At 43.0% G+C, this 15663-nt stretch overlaps 1 protein-coding gene across 3 annotated transcripts; it reads left to right on the forward strand.

The window, feature by feature from the left end:
• Positions 1-2744: 2744 nt before the first annotated feature.
• On the forward strand, positions 2745-13168 carry adgrf3b (adhesion G protein-coupled receptor F3b). Of its 3 annotated transcripts, none has more exons than XM_030111074.1 (18): positions 2745-2873; positions 3818-3894; positions 4134-4192; positions 4768-4780; positions 5134-5283; positions 5923-6075; positions 6192-6250; positions 6334-6389; positions 7369-7493; positions 7574-7804; positions 8269-8508; positions 8586-8726; positions 8852-9051; positions 9134-9319; positions 9819-11147; positions 11304-11345; positions 11473-11502; positions 11588-13168. In XM_030111074.1, exons 3-18 carry the CDS (start codon positions 4139-4141, stop codon positions 11648-11650), a joined length of 3072 nt encoding a protein of 1023 aa, XP_029966934.1. In that variant the 5' UTR covers positions 2745-2873; positions 3818-3894; positions 4134-4138; the 3' UTR covers positions 11651-13168. The 3 variants fall into 3 exon arrangements, with proteins under 3 accessions (XP_029966934.1, XP_029966935.1, XP_029966936.1); XM_030111075.1 differs by having other exon boundaries at positions 3856-3894; XM_030111076.1 differs by lacking the exon at positions 3818-3894.
• Positions 13169-15663: the final 2495 nt, after the last annotated feature.

Here is a 15663-nt window from a genome sequence, read left to right on the forward strand (position 1 = left end):
AACCCATGCCTCCTTGGATATAAATAGTAAGAGCAAAGTCCTCGACCCCCACCAGCTTTCCCCTCAAACAGCCTCCAAAGTTAATATAATAAAATTATAGTTTTTAAATAAAGTTACTCTGAGCTGCGTTACTTAAACAGAGTAACAACATGACTGAAGTAGCATTAAAAATGTCTTTAAAATGTAATAACTGCAGCCAATCATGACACCCAAAGGACTGGTAATAAAGCAGTCAATGGCATTATTCAGGGAACCTTTAATATATCTTATGAATTATCTTATAAATGATGGTGACATTCCGCTGGACAATTTTAGGAAATATGTCAGAAGAATTGAGTGATTATTTTATGGGTGTCTCTCCTGCGCTGGACTGTTTTGAACCCATCTGATTTAAATTCATTGTTTATTCACAGAGTAAATAAAACAAATGTGGTTGAAATTTGTAAGAAATGTAAAAAAATAACAATTAAATTCAAGTGAAATGTTCATTACTAAAGAAGTGGTCCATTATATTTCTAGACCAATTGCTCATATATTTAATTTGTCTTGTCAAAAGAGTGTTTTTCCTCATAATAAGAAGCCAGCTAAGGTCATTTAAACACTCGCACTCCCTGATAGTCAGGAAGGTGAAAAAAAGCTAGGAATGTAAACCCTTTAAATCCCTATTAAATCACCTTTTTTTTTCAGATATGACTGGATTACTGATCATGACAGTTATATCAAACAGTTGCACTACAAGGCACTGCTGTTGGCTTTTGGACTTTCTGATTCGATTAAATCAGATAAAACCTGATTGATCCCTTTGGTCGGGTTCCTGGGGGATATTTTGGTTCCAAAAGCAGCAAAGCACTGTTTTTTCTCACTGTGGTTGTCGTCTCTGTTTTCTCTGTGGAAGTCTTCCTGGATTTGGCCTCAGGATGTGTTTCTGGAGGGGGAAGTTTCATCTGCCACTAATACATGTGTTACTGACCCCACTGTCCTCTGCGCCTCTGAGTTGGGTGTCTTCTGTTTGGTCCTCAGACGTTTCTCAAGTCGAGACGCTGACAGAATGCCCCATCGCTGTTCCTCCTGTAGCCTCACTTCCACGACCCCGAACATGTCGCCAGCATCAACTGCTGCTCAAACGACAACAAAATTTGTAGTAAAAATATTATTTTATTTTGAACTTACAGTACTCAAGTAGCATTTCTCAAAGAACCTTTTACTCAACAATAACAAAAAACAAACAAGGAATTATTATTAGTAGTATTATTGCCAGCAAGGTATATTATTTACAGAGTTTAAGCGATGTGTAAGAATGAGATGTGAATTAGAATCAGAGAAGGTTGTAAACAAACAGAGGGAACATTGAAAGAGCCGGTTTATGTCCTGATGCTTGAGACGCCCTGTATACTTCATCAGGTGCTTTGTTCACGCGCTACATGCTACATGCTACATGCTGCATGCTGCATGCTGCATGCAATACACTACATGCTGTACGCTAGATGTTACATGCTAAATGCTACATGCCACACGCCACAGGCTGAATGCTACAGGCTACATGCTACACACTATATGCTACATGCTTAACGCTACATGCCACAGGCTCAATACTATACACTACATGCTACATGCTTGAATAAGAGACTGAACAGTTTTATGCAGCCTATTCATTGAGTGGACACTCAGCTAAAGTCACAGATTGAGTCTTTTTTAAAAAAAACTTCTCTGTAGTTAGACTATTTTTAATTCATGTTTGTGAATTAAAATGCTGTTGCGTCAGTTCAGTTATTTTTTTAAGTTACTCAACTTAAGCATTTTGCTTCATTTAATTGAAGTGCCACTCATTGCCGCTTGCTAGTTGTTTCGGTTTATCTCGAATCGTGTTTTTAACATTGCCGTACTGTGATCTCTTTTCGTTCTATTGTCTCAGGTTCACCCGGGAATTGTTCCTGTCCATAAGGAAACTTGAGGATTTAAAAATTTGCGTAGTCACAGACGTGCTGGTTTATTTTTGCGGATATCACTAATTTGGTTTGCTGTTCGAGAAATCCAAATGAGCTTTTTAGAATCTGGAAGGGAATTGGAAATCCTCAAATTGTGGTTTGATATTATTAAATTGTCTCTGAATATAAGGAGAACAAAATGCATGATTTTAGATAAACAAAAAAGAAATAAATTGTAATATTAAGTTGAAAAATTATCAATCTAAACCTGAACAAGTGTTTGAGCTTTTCTTTTTTTGTTTTGTTGGTTATTTTTCTTTTTTCTCTGGACTAGTAACCAGGAAATGTTCCCAGTTCACCTCACTTATTTTATGTTTTAGCTGAGATTGAGACATATCTCATCCAGATCTATCATTTTGGTTCATTTTACTCATTAAACTGAGCGATGCAGTGGGAATCTGAAGCGCTGTCGATAGAAAAGAAGGATAGATAACAATCTAAACTTTCTGATTCTGCCTCATCCCGATCGGTCACATTTATACAGATGACTTTAAACACTGTCTCATCGCTTCCTCCAATAGGCCGCTGCTTTGAGTTCACTTTGACTGTCGGTGACATAAGTTTGTGTGTGCGTGAGTGTGTGTGTCTGAGGAGGGGGGCTGCAGCGCGTCCTCCTCAAGGAAAATGTTTGATTTGCTATACAAATGCTCATGGAAAGCTGAGCGCCTGTGCTGGTGGTTGGACCAATGGCCAGCTGGGCCGGCTCACATGGAAACATGCCACCAATGCAAATGGACCTCAGTACACAGAGCTGGAACACTCCGCCGAGCCTCGAGACGGGGACAGGGACAAGGACCTGGTCTAGACTCCCCCGGTCTGTGCTCATCCTGAACGCCCACACATCCGTCACTCGCATGGGTTAATTTGATTTCTCCTGTCCAGAACAAGGTAAGACATTTATTTCACTGAGGACGGAAACAGATGTGACGTTACGACGGTAGAGGCTCGGAGGTTATTATACTGGTCAAATGGTTTAAAAATGTAAGAAATCAAAGCTGTCTTCCTACATTTCCTGCAGTCAGCATTAGAAAGAAGAGTTCTTTCCCTCCTTTTTGACTTGGTTAAACTAACATTTTAAAAACGGCTCTGCATGTTACGTCAGCAGTGATTCTGTGTTTTTGCTGTCGGGGTTCATAGAGACGATCCAGCTGCATTGAACACAAAATGAAATCATCTGAAGAGATTATATCTGGTTCTGTCATGACTTTTCGATTCCTCCATTCGTGTGGGTCGGTGATTCCCAGCCTGAGGGGTCGGACGCCCACCAGGTGATTAAAAGCTGACTCATCAATATTTGAGAGGTTGTTCTAGTCGAGGGACGTAGAGAGCTGGAGTCCGCCGGTTCATTCCCCACAACCGTGAGTCCCTGAGCCGGAGCCTGGACCCCCGCCAGCCGGGTGGATCGCCCTGTCCAGAGTGTCCAGAGCAGCTGCTGCACCGTGCGGTTCGGGTTGTTTTACCACAGCGTGTAAACGGGGAAGAGGAAGCCGTCTGACAACACATAAAGAAAATAAAGCTGGTTTGTGGTCAGCTGTTCAGTGGAGCAGAGGAATCCAGCTCGTCCTTTCACCACAATGCAAACTCATGCAAACAGGCTGCATCAGCAGCGCCTGTTGTTGTGTCTGATAAGAGCTTCTGATAAACTCTGTGGTCAGCGTGGTTTATTGAAGTACAGAGCTCCTCTTCAAACAGCCACCAGGAAGGGATCTTATCTCATTCTTTCTGGTGTTTTAAATAGACTGAGCTCCAGGTTTATGGGCAAGTCGCCTGAGGGCCTGTGTCTGTTACAGCTTTTCCAATTCCTCTTTTGTTTTTGTGTTTTTTTGGTTCAGAAATAAAAACAGGAGTCCGTCTGATCGTTTGATTTCAGACCACACAGCACCGCCGAGAGCCGGGCGACCTGTGAGAGGTAGGAGGACGGAATCCGTGTCACTCATCAGGGGTTGGGCTTAAGTGTTCCTGAACGCCTCTCAGCTCTGCGCTCCTCAGCCTGACCCGCAGCGCAGCAGACTGCTTCAGCTGGGGAACAATTATATTTTTGCCAACTGTTGGCACCCAGAAGCACCCGGTTCATCATGGCGTGCATACTGTCATTCTTGTTTAACCTTTCCTGCTTGAAGCCATGAATTATGTCTTCTGTCCCGACAGTGACGATGTTTTCCAGAGCGCTCCCCCTGCTGGCCGGAGCTCTTTACATCCTCTACCAGGTAGAAGTCCTTCTCAATCAGAGAATCGTGCCCAGCCACCCATATGAGGCCAGATTATGTCTAACAGAAAAGATGAACAGTAAAGCTTTAAAAATAATAATTTTATTAAAACTGAGGGCCTCCAAAGACAAAGCTCCGCCTCAAACAACACTAAATAGAGCGTGTAGTAACTAGTTCTCCTGCACACGCCCGCTAGATGGACAACAATGATGTTTTCCTGCAGAGTCATGACTCCCAGTCCAGATTCTCTCGGGACTTGGTCACAAAACCGGCGCCCACTACTGGCCCAGCTGGTCAACTACATCATTTTCAGTCTTTCTGTGCTTTCAGTGTAAAGTAACAAACATCACTGCAGTGCAAATTAATATGAAATAGTTTTGGTTTAAAATGGTTTACAACAGACGTCCAAAGTTTCCTTTTTTATTTTAACTCACTTCTGAGTGGAGGTTTCACAGATTATTGCCGGGTGTGTGTGTGTGTGTGTGTGTGTGTGTGTGTGTGTGTGTGTGTGTGTGTGTGTGTGTGTGTTTGTCCCTTACTAACTCTATTTTCCTGTTTTCTTTGAACCTTTGCAGGTTTATGCACAAGGTGAGTCTGAGCTCCAGATCAAGCGCTGAAGCTTTTTGTCTGCTTTTATTCATTTCATATCAATCTGCACTCAACTATAAAATACAAATTAATGGAATTAAATGTCTTTCCGATGAAGAAGATTCAAAAAGTTGAATTTTTAATATCAAATATTTTGTTTCTTTTTATTTTGAAAGCAGTCAATGAAGAAAAATGAGTGATTATAATAAGCTCAATATAAAGAAATTACAACTACTGGCCAACAGCAATATAATGCTACAATATAATGCTATTTCAAATGTGATGAAGTGAAAATAGGAAAAACGTGCACAATGCAACATGCAAAAGCGCAAAATGAACGACTTTCCTTTCAGATTCCTTCACGGCTGAGCTGATGATCGAGAGCAACATCTCCCTGGAGGTCAGCAAGATAATGGCCGCCTTCACGTCCACCAATCTGGAAGTGACCGACGGCGCCGGGAAGTCCCACACCGTGACCCTGGAGCAAAGCGAGCTGGTGGCAGGTGTGATTCTGTCTTCAACCTCAAACAGCCGAAGCGTCGCTCTCACTGCAACGCCGCCTCCGTCAGCCCAGTCGGAGCTGCAGCTGGTCGTCAGTGGAGCTGCAGAAACAACAACAACAACAACGACACTTTTACAGAGAAAAACCAACAATTCCACATGAGCAAGAGGAGATGATGAAAACTCCTTTTAAACAGGAACAAACCTGCAGAACCAGACTCAGAGGAGACTCTGTGATTGTGAAACATGAAGAGTGAGAAAGGAAAGAAGCTCGGAGCAGTAAAGGTCTCCCAGCAGCCTGAACCTGAAGCAGCTTCAGTAGAAAATGGTCCAGTGTGCTGTGAACCAGGTCTTTCTGTTAACTTTACCAACTGGAGAAGTCTTAAGCCGAACCTCAACAGTGAGAGACCAGTGTCTCCATAACTGTAAACAAAATCCATTTAAAAATAATAAATAAACAACAAATAATTAGGTAGAGAGGTTATAGCACTTTGAGGACACCAGGGATGTTAGAATAAAGAATCAGTTGTCTCTTTTGTGATCAATAATTTAATCAATACAAATTTAACACCAATCGAAGTATAGGACCTGGAGCAATAGAAGTGTAACACCTGAAAAATTCTCATTTTTTTTCTTTTGAGAGTGCATATTGATCGGAGAAGACACGACTTGCAACTGTTCAGAGGGATACATCTGGAGCGACCCGGTCTGCTACAACTTCAACTGCTGCAGAGAGGTGGACTGCATGCAGAACGTCTCCTACACCTTTCCACTCTGCGTTCCCAAAGACAAAGGTCTCTATGCGGCAGTCTCTTCCACACTGCCTGCCGTCACTGTATTATTATCTCCACTCTTTCCTGACATGTCTGTCGGGAGGAAGCTAACCGTAGTGTGTTTGCAATCGCCACAGTTCTGGTGACTGGATCAATAACCATGGGATCAAACTGGGAAGAAGCACAGTTTCAAGTGGTACTTCTCAGTTTTCTTAAATATATTTTTCCACTGTGAAGGTGCAATTATTAGTCTCGCAATTTCTGTCTTTTTTTTTATAGGTGAAAGACGAAATGAATCGACTGAACGCCCTGGAGCAGTTCAACATCAGTGAAGGGTAACGTGAGATCTGACTGTATTTTAGTTTCACTGAAATGAAAAAAATCACTTGACTCTTGTAGCGTAGAAGATTCTGTTAGTCTAACATGTAGCTTGAAATCCCAAACTGGGAATTCGTGAAAAATGCTGCAGATGGACAAGATGATATTTGTAAAATGTGATCTTGCTGTTTTATAGAAGGATGTATTGTTTGAAGAAAAAAAAAAAACATTGTTGAAATTGCACTTTTTGTAATTTAAGATTGAAGTTAATTTGAAAGACAAGATCGTAAACATGAGTTTATGCACAACGTCTTCATATGTTTTCACACAAACAAATGCCATGCTCTTGATCGAGCTGAAAGTGACACAATGTGGAAGAATGTACTCAGATTTATTGATGGAATTTAAAACTTTAATATAATACACAGTAATTCCTTGTACCAGTTTACAGCTAGTCAATTCTAATCAAATGATAAGTGCACTTTAAAAAAAAGTTAAATGATTGGTAAGTTGAAATTTGAGGAATAAATTAGTATAATTATACAGTCTATAAAAACATACAATATAGACACAAGAGTTAATATTCAAAAAGAAATACTTATAAATATGCTGCTGCTGGACCTTGTGGATTAGCTCTAAGAGGAGTGTCGCTCCTCTTAGAGCTAATCATTGTTCTTGGTCCAATATTGAGCTGAAATAAAATTTGGATGCACCGATACATCTATTTTATGAGATGAGCACGAGCGCTTACCTTTAGCTACCTGAAGGCATTTAAAGCTTAAGTCATACTCCTTGTGCAGGCGAAGTACGAAGGCTTTGTGTTGCTGAGAACGCTTTAGCATGAAGCAGACCTGTAAGATGCTGTGACAGGGCTAAACTGACTTATTATTCCATGATCCCTGTCCTCACGCCACTCTCACCGGGTTGATGTCTGAATCCTAGCCAGACTGTCATGAGGGTAAAATGTTTATTCCCTCTCCTCTGTCTGATCTTCAGCTCGGAAGCCACCATTGCAGACTTTCAAGTGGCTCTCAGTATCAAACCGGACTTCGGCATGTTTGAAAAAATAATGGAAAGTCTGAAGGTGAAGCTGAGTGAAGATGTGATGGTCATAGTCGAAGGTCAGTACAAGGGATTCCGCTGTCGGATCATTCTCATCCTCGGTAACCTGGTTACCCACTTACCCGGCCGTGCACGGCAGGCCTGGTGGAGATGGACGCCCCCACCGAGCCGGTGTGCTACATGTCCGACCCGGAGCTGACCTGCACTCTGATGGTGGACACCGAGGAAGCGTCCTGGAGGATGAACTCCACGGAGCGGGAGGTGGACCTCGACGACGGCACCGTGGTCAAAGTCAACCACGAGTGTGCCACGGCGGAGCACACCTCGTGTGTGGCAGTTCGACTGGTCGCCGTGACGAGCATCTGGGCAGGCGAGTAAATGGCTTCGGCTCAGAGTCCAGCTGCGCAGAAATGACTTTAATCTGGTAGTTTCACCATTCAAGTGCTATGTAGAGCTTTAAATATATTAGTTAGAGCCTAGATTGAGCTGAAGTTAATAACGTATGATTAATTTCCGCTGTTGTGCTGGCCAGCTCATTTCTGATCTATCAAATTGGAGGAGAGCTCATCAGGTGTGCCATGAGAAAATAAGCAACTGTCTGAAAACTTTTGTATCGTTTGACTGTCAGTTTACTTCGCAATTATTTCAACCACTGTCTGCAACTATTTTAGAATTTAATCTACTTAGCGGGACTCTTGCAGCTAATTCAACTATGGCATTTGTTTTAATTTGTAGACAGTAATTCCCAAAAAGCATCAGTTAAATTTCTCCCCTCACTACTTGGTCTTTAGATAATCCTAAGTTTCTCGTCATTTCCCTTCCTGCTCCTCACAGGGACCTACACCTGTGAATTCATTAAGGGGATGATCACATATAAAGCCAAGACTTTCCTGGACATGGCCCAGCTGCCCGATCAGATTTCCATGAGTCTGGCGCCGCTCAGTGCAGAATGCCCGGCGGCGAGCGGCGGCACGACGGAGGTCACCGTCACCGCTGTCATCCCGCCCAGCCCCGAGGACTACGAAGTGTGGTACAGCTACAATGGTGAAAAGAAATCCAATCTACAAAACACGAGTGAGAAAATAACCCTCCACTTCACTTTCCAGCAGCATATCCTACCTGCACGAACTAACGCCAAGCTTTCGTCGCAGCTTTAAAAGACCGACTTGTCTACAAATTCAAAGTTCCCATCCGCTGCCAGAAGACCATCGAATCACAATACGTGGAAATCACCTTCAAAAACCACAAGAATCAAACCAGAACTTCTAAACTGGAAATCCCAGTTATTTATGGTACTTTTTAGTTTAGAACTTTCAATCAAAATTTAAATCTGATTATTAGTGATTATTTGAAAAACAAAAGAAAGCGGTACTTTGGTATACATTAATTTGCAGTGTTTGTTTTTTTTTTTCCCCAGCCGGTGAAAAATTTTGTGAAGAAGATGTTGTTGACGGAGATTTTTGGCCAAAAACTCCATTCAAAGCTACTGTGATTAATCAAACGTGTCCAGAGGGCAGAACTGGCTACAAGTCGCGCACTTGTGAAGGACCAAAATGGATGGATGTCTTCAACCACTGCGTGAACGAACAGCTGAACAACCTCCTCGATGAGGCCGAGGCCGGTGGAAACACACCCACCAGAGAGAGACTCGAAAACTCCACCTACTGACACCTTTCCTTTTTCTTTTTTTTTTTTTTAGAAGTTCCTGAAGGGACAAGGACCGACCTCGAATATAGCCAAGAGAATATTCCAGCAGCTTAAGAACAGCTCTACATTCACTTCTGATACCAATGAAAACACGGCGGACGTCGATGTTTCCATCAACATCTTGGACAGGATGGCTCTGGCATCAGAAAGGACTGTTCTTGCGGAGGACGTCCTTCCTGTAAGATCATTCGTTTCTATTTTTAATGTTTCAGTGCATCAGGAGAAACAATACTTCTTCAAACAGATGCTCCTTCAATGCAAAGACATGGAGGACAGCTGTTGTTCGGTTTGTACCTAAGGCCATCGATCACTTCCTAGGGGAGAATTGTCCATAATCTAAATGATTCCGAGTGAAGGTTGAGCACTTGGCATGATAGCCATCAATACTGGTGTGTGTTCTTGTGCTTGGATGAATGACACTAACAGCTTGAAGTGCTTTAGGCCTTCTGAACTGGACAAGAACAACCAGTCCATCTTTAGAGGTTTGCTGTGATGTGTGGAAACGTGTGGATGTCCCTCCTGGGGTTCAGTGCAGTTAAACTTCTTTAAAATTTGTCAAGTCCAGAAAAATTGATTCTGACGAAATGAGAAAAAACAGGGCCATTTTACCAACAATATTCATGTTATAGACTTTATAAAATATAATTTTCCACAATCCCATCTTGATTCTGTTTCAGGAAATGGTGGACGCAGCCAGCCAGATTCTGAACACCACCTGGACGGGGGTGAACGACACAGTTCGTCATGACATGTCAGCAGAATATCTTGAAGCTGTGGAGATGCTGGTGGAGAATATCCACATCAACCGTAGCCGCTCATTCAAAACTGACAACTTAGAGCTGAAAGTCTGCCCAAACACTGACTGTAACGTGACCGTGTTTGACATCGAGGTGAGTCTGAACAGGACCACCGGAAGACCGAAAATCATGGCCGTGAGAAACCTAACACCCAAACTGGACAACAACTATCCCAGGACGGAGAAAACAGAGTTTTTGTTGTCTGCCACACTGGGTCTGGACCGAGACGAAAATGGCACGACGGAGAGACGCAGTTCAGACGTAGAGATTTACCTGGAGTTTCCCCTCCAGGGGGACGTACAGAGTCCGGTCTGTGTTTTCTGGAATGTCACAACGAAGAGCTGGTCCGACGAAGGATGCAATATGTTCTCTCGCGACGCAAACGGCACGTCGTGTTACTGCAACCACCTGACTTCATTCTCTGTCCTCATGGCGAAGGGGGACATCTCCACTCCCGAATTGGACGTCATCACCAGCATCGGACTTGGTGTGTCCCTTTGCTGCTTGCTGATCTTCCTCGTCATTGAGTTTCTGGTGTGGTCAGCTGTAGTCAAAACCAACCTTTCACACTTCCGCCACACCGCCATCGTCAACATCGCCACGTTCCGCTTGCTCGCCGACTGCAGCTTCCTGGCTTCCAGCTCTCCCGAGATTCTGAGCGACGGCATGTGCTTGGCGTTCACCGTGTCCAAGCACCTGTTTTACACGGCCATGTTCTGCTGGATGCTGTGCCTGAGCGTCATGCTCGTCCACCAGCTCATCTTCGTCTTCAGCCCGCTACGGAAACGGGTTTTCATGTTCCTCTCCAGCGTCGTCGGGTATCTCGTCCCAATCATCATCGTGGGATCCAGCTATGTGTATTACAGATACACGTACAAGCCTTACTATGACAACAAAACCTGCTGGCTGAACTTTGAGCGGCTCTTGGAGGGCTCCATCCACGCTTTCCTCATCCCTGTAGGGATCGTCATTATGATAAATATCTTCTCCATGGTGGTCGTGATTGTCACTCTGGTCAAAACTCAGACGCCAGACAGCGGCAAAGCAGACGACAAGGAGACGGCCAAGAGCATCATCAAGGTGCTGGTGGTGCTGGCGCCCGTCTTCGGAGTAACGTGGGTCATCGGCTTCTTCCTGCTCATCCTGGACCACGACAATCCCGTTTTCCCGGCTGCCAACTACACCTTCACCATCCTCAATTCCTTCCAGGTAACTTCCAAGCAGAATTACAGACAGTAATAATCCACTGACCCAATGTGTGAATTTAACTGAGAGGACTTGCTAAGGGAGGAGCTTAACCAGGCGGAATCACCTGGGGTTGGTTTGAGGCTAGTTCGAAAACCTTTCCATTTTTTTCTTTTGCAGGGTGTTTTCATTTTGTTCGCCGGATGTATTGCAGAGCAGAAGGTAGGTGCTAAATCTCACAAACACTCAGCTATTATGAGGAGGGAAATACACTAAAGCAGTCCAGAGATGTGTTTTAATCTTTACCATATATCCAGTTGGTGATGGGATGCATTATTGTCTTTTTCAGGTCAGAGAGGAAGTGCTGAAGATCATAACGGTGAGTAAGCGAAGAGAATCTGTTCTGCTTTTAACAGTAAAATCGAGGAAAATTTAAACCGATTTCTGTTTGTATCCACTTTCAGGGTAAAGGAAAGGACGACGCCTCGAAGAGTTTGACATCAACTGCATACACTAAAGATAAATGAAGCCCAAGTCAATCCCGCATGACGTCTTCTATTCAGTTCTGACCCATGCTGCTGCATCATTGCTGCAATTGGCCCGATTTCACCAACACCCTGTGTGAAGTGTGCAGTTCAACCGGGTTCCAATTACTCTGTCGGTTATTTTTAGTCATAATCCTTTAGAAAGCTATGTGCACTCACAGCTGAGTACATGCTGATTATGAGGACAGATTGGATAAGTGCTAAAAGGTGAGATTTGTTTCACTGTGTTTCTTGACAGAAGCAGATTTGGATGCATTTCAGGTCTTAAATAAAATGAAAAAAAAGACTTTAACAAATGAATCCCTGATTTGCTGCATGTTTAACATGAGGGTTGATACTGAAGAGGACGAACAACGGCTTTCTGTCCCAGGTGAAAGGAAGGACTCCAAATGTCCGTCGGCATTACATATTCACAAACTAAAACAACTCTGGTCTCTCCAACAAAAGCTGCTTGAGCTGCTTGCTGTGCTTTGATTGCTGGACAAGCAATTATGGAAAATAGATGTAAACCTTCCGACTTGAAAGTTGCAAATGAAAACCAAATGCTTGTTGGCTGAAGTTGCTCAAGCAGCTCACAATCAAAGCATGCCCTTTGGTTGGCACCATAATGATGATCCCAGCCAGCTTGGCTCAGACTGCTGGCATCTTTAGATTATTGAACTGACTGTTGTTCCCATCCATGCAGTCAAGGCTCATTCTACTATAACCTCTAACTTGTGTTTTCAGTAGCTTTTCTTTTCTTTTATGTTGCATGAGATTGATTTTGTTTAATTTCAAAGCCACCACATTAGTTTTTGTCCACCAGTTTGTGAAATATCCCCTCTGTAACCTCATGACAGAAACCTCAGAAACGTAACCAGCCCTGTTTTTCAGATTATCCTCAGAGCAGGAGTGTCAAACATAAGGCTCATGGGCTCAAACTGGCTCCAATCAGGCCTGAAAAACCACCAAACTAATTAACTGGTTTAACTGGTCCCTGGGACTCGAGAAGAAATTTCACTGCATGAGGAGATTGAACTGTTTGACAAACCAGATCGAGAGTTTACATTTTTTTGGAATATAGTTCCAGCTTCAACTCAAGCTCTTTCGTAGATAATTGATGATGATGATGATGATGATGATGATTAGCTTTAGATTTTAATCATTATCTGGCATATGAACAGGTTATGCTTTGCAGAACTGATTTAGATTACCCCTGCCTTTAGCTGAGAAGTGAAAATCCAGGTGTTTCTTAGAGATTCATCAATTGTCTTTGTTTATTTGCTGAATGCACGTAGTCTATAAATGAATCCAGACATCAAACCTAGCTAATGAAAAGTTAGATTGTGTGTACAATATCATCTGCTTATTAATTTCCATGAGTCTGGCTTTGTCTCATTACATTTCAAATAAAGAGCCTGTGAATTTATATAGTTTGATATGATTCGTCTTGTATATACTCTTAAAGTGTGTATGACCACTGTATGTACCTCAAATATTTAATGTTAATAAAGAGCAAATAAACACAACATTTATGATTGCAGTCTTTTGTTTAGGTAAATGTAAACTAGACAGTTTAGAAACTAAGTTCTGTTTTTTAAAGAGTTGTATTCAGTTTTACGCGTCATTTAAAGAGTCCAGGCATTTTAGTTTGAAGAGTAAAAAGTCCACAGAATTTTGAAAAACAGATCAAGTAGTTTTGATGTTATTTTAAAGAAATCAGGTGTGGATTTAGACTCTTGTTCAAAGAGTCCAGGGATTGGCTGTTGAGTCTCTGTTGGTTTGGCTCTAAATCGCCTCTGTTTGGGCTCGTTGGTAGAGTGTGTCGTCTCCACAGAGAGGCTTTCATGGAATCTCAGTGCTTCAAATGGTTTCAAGACCAGTGAACATGAAAACATGTCAGTATAGTCATGTTCCTTTTATTGGCAAAATATTTCTTGAACAGTCGTGTCAGACAATCTGAGACTGCAGCACGTCATCTGCTGATGGGCCGATTGTGTTTTTTATAATTTGGCCTTCCTGAAGCGTCTGCATGATGGCAGGACCACCCTGAAGTGAGGAGAAGAGATGATGGCTGACCACTCCCACCCTGGAGCCAGGATCCTCATCCTCACAGCACAAAAACCTCATCTAACAGTCATGTAAATACACAATCCCATCACCTTATATACCTGTTTATTCTGTAACAGTGTCATTTTACTGTAACCAGTGTTGTTTCACTGTAGCCTTAGTACACAAATTTACCTGGACAGACAAAACTCTTACGAATTCACCTTGATCTGAAAATACAAAATCACCTCTCTGTTACCTTGAATCACCTTGTGTTTTCTGTTTTTGAGGGACCGAGCCCCGTAGGGCGAGGACCCTAATGTATTTCTAGATTTTCTTCTCATTTGACAGATGTGGTTATGAACTCTGATTAGAGTTAATATGCTCTAGAGTTAATATGCTCCGAAAATCACCAAATTTGGCATGATGCATGATGACCGGTGAAACACTGAATAAAATGTAAAAATTTAGTCCATCACTGCCAAAATGTTTTCTCTGGCGCCGCCTAGACACACGAAAATGGCCGCCACGACCCGGAGGGATGTCGTAAAGACATCAAACCAACTCTCTCTCGTTTCTCATCAAGACTCAAAAATGACATGCTGACACCCCGGACCTAAATCCAACAGGAAGTCTGTAATCTGCCTTTCAAAGTAAAATTTCGCTCAAATTCATATCTTGTTAAAAAAATGACCTTCTCTGAGCGCGTTTGTCACAGAGACTTCCAAACACCACCAGATGACAGAGGAGAAGTCGCTGAACAAAAGTTATGAACAGTCTTTTTAGTAAGTCACACGGTGTGGATTTTATTTGCCATTAAAGTTTGAGTTTGAAATCCTGTTGCGTTGCATCTCATATCCAGTTCGTCTTGGTGAAGAGGGATCTGAGTTCTGGACATGTCCTGCTGGGAGGAGGCCCCGGGGAAAACCTCGGACACGCCTAGGAACGCCTCGGGATCCTCCATGAAGCGCTGGAGGAGGTGTCTGAGGACAGGGAAGTCTGGGCATCCCTGCTTCCGAGACCCAGTCCTGGATCTGGACCAGGTGGATGGACGGACGGACGGACAACACCCATCCTCCAAGGACTGGCTGCCCATATCTACTCCAATTGACTACAAGGTCTGATTCCTCACTCATCAGTGGGTTTACAGAAACGCCCCCTCCTACCCTCACACCTCGACACACTCACGCTGTTCCTGCAACTGAAACCTTCGCCACCCCTCCATGGTGATGGTGGTGTTTTTCATGATCATGAGTGCCATGCCGTGCCTCCCTAATGTAAGTGTCTAATTGCAGTGTGAAGCGCTTTGGGCTCTGTCAAGCAGGGTAAAAAGCGCTATACAAGTGTAGTCCATTTACCATTTACCAAAAGTGTGTGTGTGTGTGTGTGTGTGTGTGTGTGTGTGTGTGTGTGTGTGTGTGTGTGTGTGTGTGTGTGTGTGTGTGTTCTTGTATTTCTATCCTTGTCGGGGCCAAATGTCCCCACAAGGATAGCAAAACGTGGAACGACGTGCCTTGTGGGGACCTTTTTCCGGTCCTAAGTAGGAGAAACAGTGTTTTCTTGACCATGTTGTTGTTACTGAAAAAAGTAAAAGTGCAAAAACATTTCTTTAGGGTTAGGCTTTATTGTGGTGTGGGTTAGGGTTAGGGTAAGGGTCAGGGTTAGGGGCTAGACATGAATGGGAGTCAATGGACGGTCCCCACAAGGATAGAAATACAAGACTGAGCGTGTGTGTGTGTGTGTGTGTGTGTGTGTGTGTGTGTGTGTCACTGTGAGGTCTGAGCTGAGATTTGAGCAGTTTTTCATCCAGTTTGTAAGGTTGCAGAAATGTCATGTTTCAGTAACTGAGAGGTGAAATTGAAAAAGATTGGGTTTTTTTTTACTGTGAGCATCAGAAGCCTTTCATAGAAATAAACTGAAACTGTCAAGTCTGTAGGATCATCCATGTAGCAGGAATAAGTTTATTA

The sequence above is a fragment of the Salarias fasciatus genome, chromosome 15 (genome assembly GCF_902148845.1).
Source record: "Salarias fasciatus chromosome 15, fSalaFa1.1, whole genome shotgun sequence".
NCBI classification, from domain to species: Eukaryota; Metazoa; Chordata; class Actinopteri; order Blenniiformes; family Blenniidae; genus Salarias; species Salarias fasciatus.

What these genes read in the sequence shown, in the direction of transcription:
- adgrf3b (XM_030111074.1), top strand. Translation starts at nt 4,139, where the DNA reads ATGTTTTCCAGAGCGCTCCCCCTGCTGGCCGGAGCTCTTTACATCCTC. An exon ending in GCAAAGCGAGCTGGTGGCAG is followed by an intron (nt 5,284 to 5,922) that starts GTGTGATTCTGT and finishes TTTTCTTTTGAG; the next exon opens with AGTGCATATTGATCGGAGAA. An exon ending in GGAAATCCCAGTTATTTATG is followed by an intron (nt 8,727 to 8,851) that starts GTACTTTTTAGT and finishes TTTTTTCCCCAG; the next exon opens with CCGGTGAAAAATTTTGTGAA.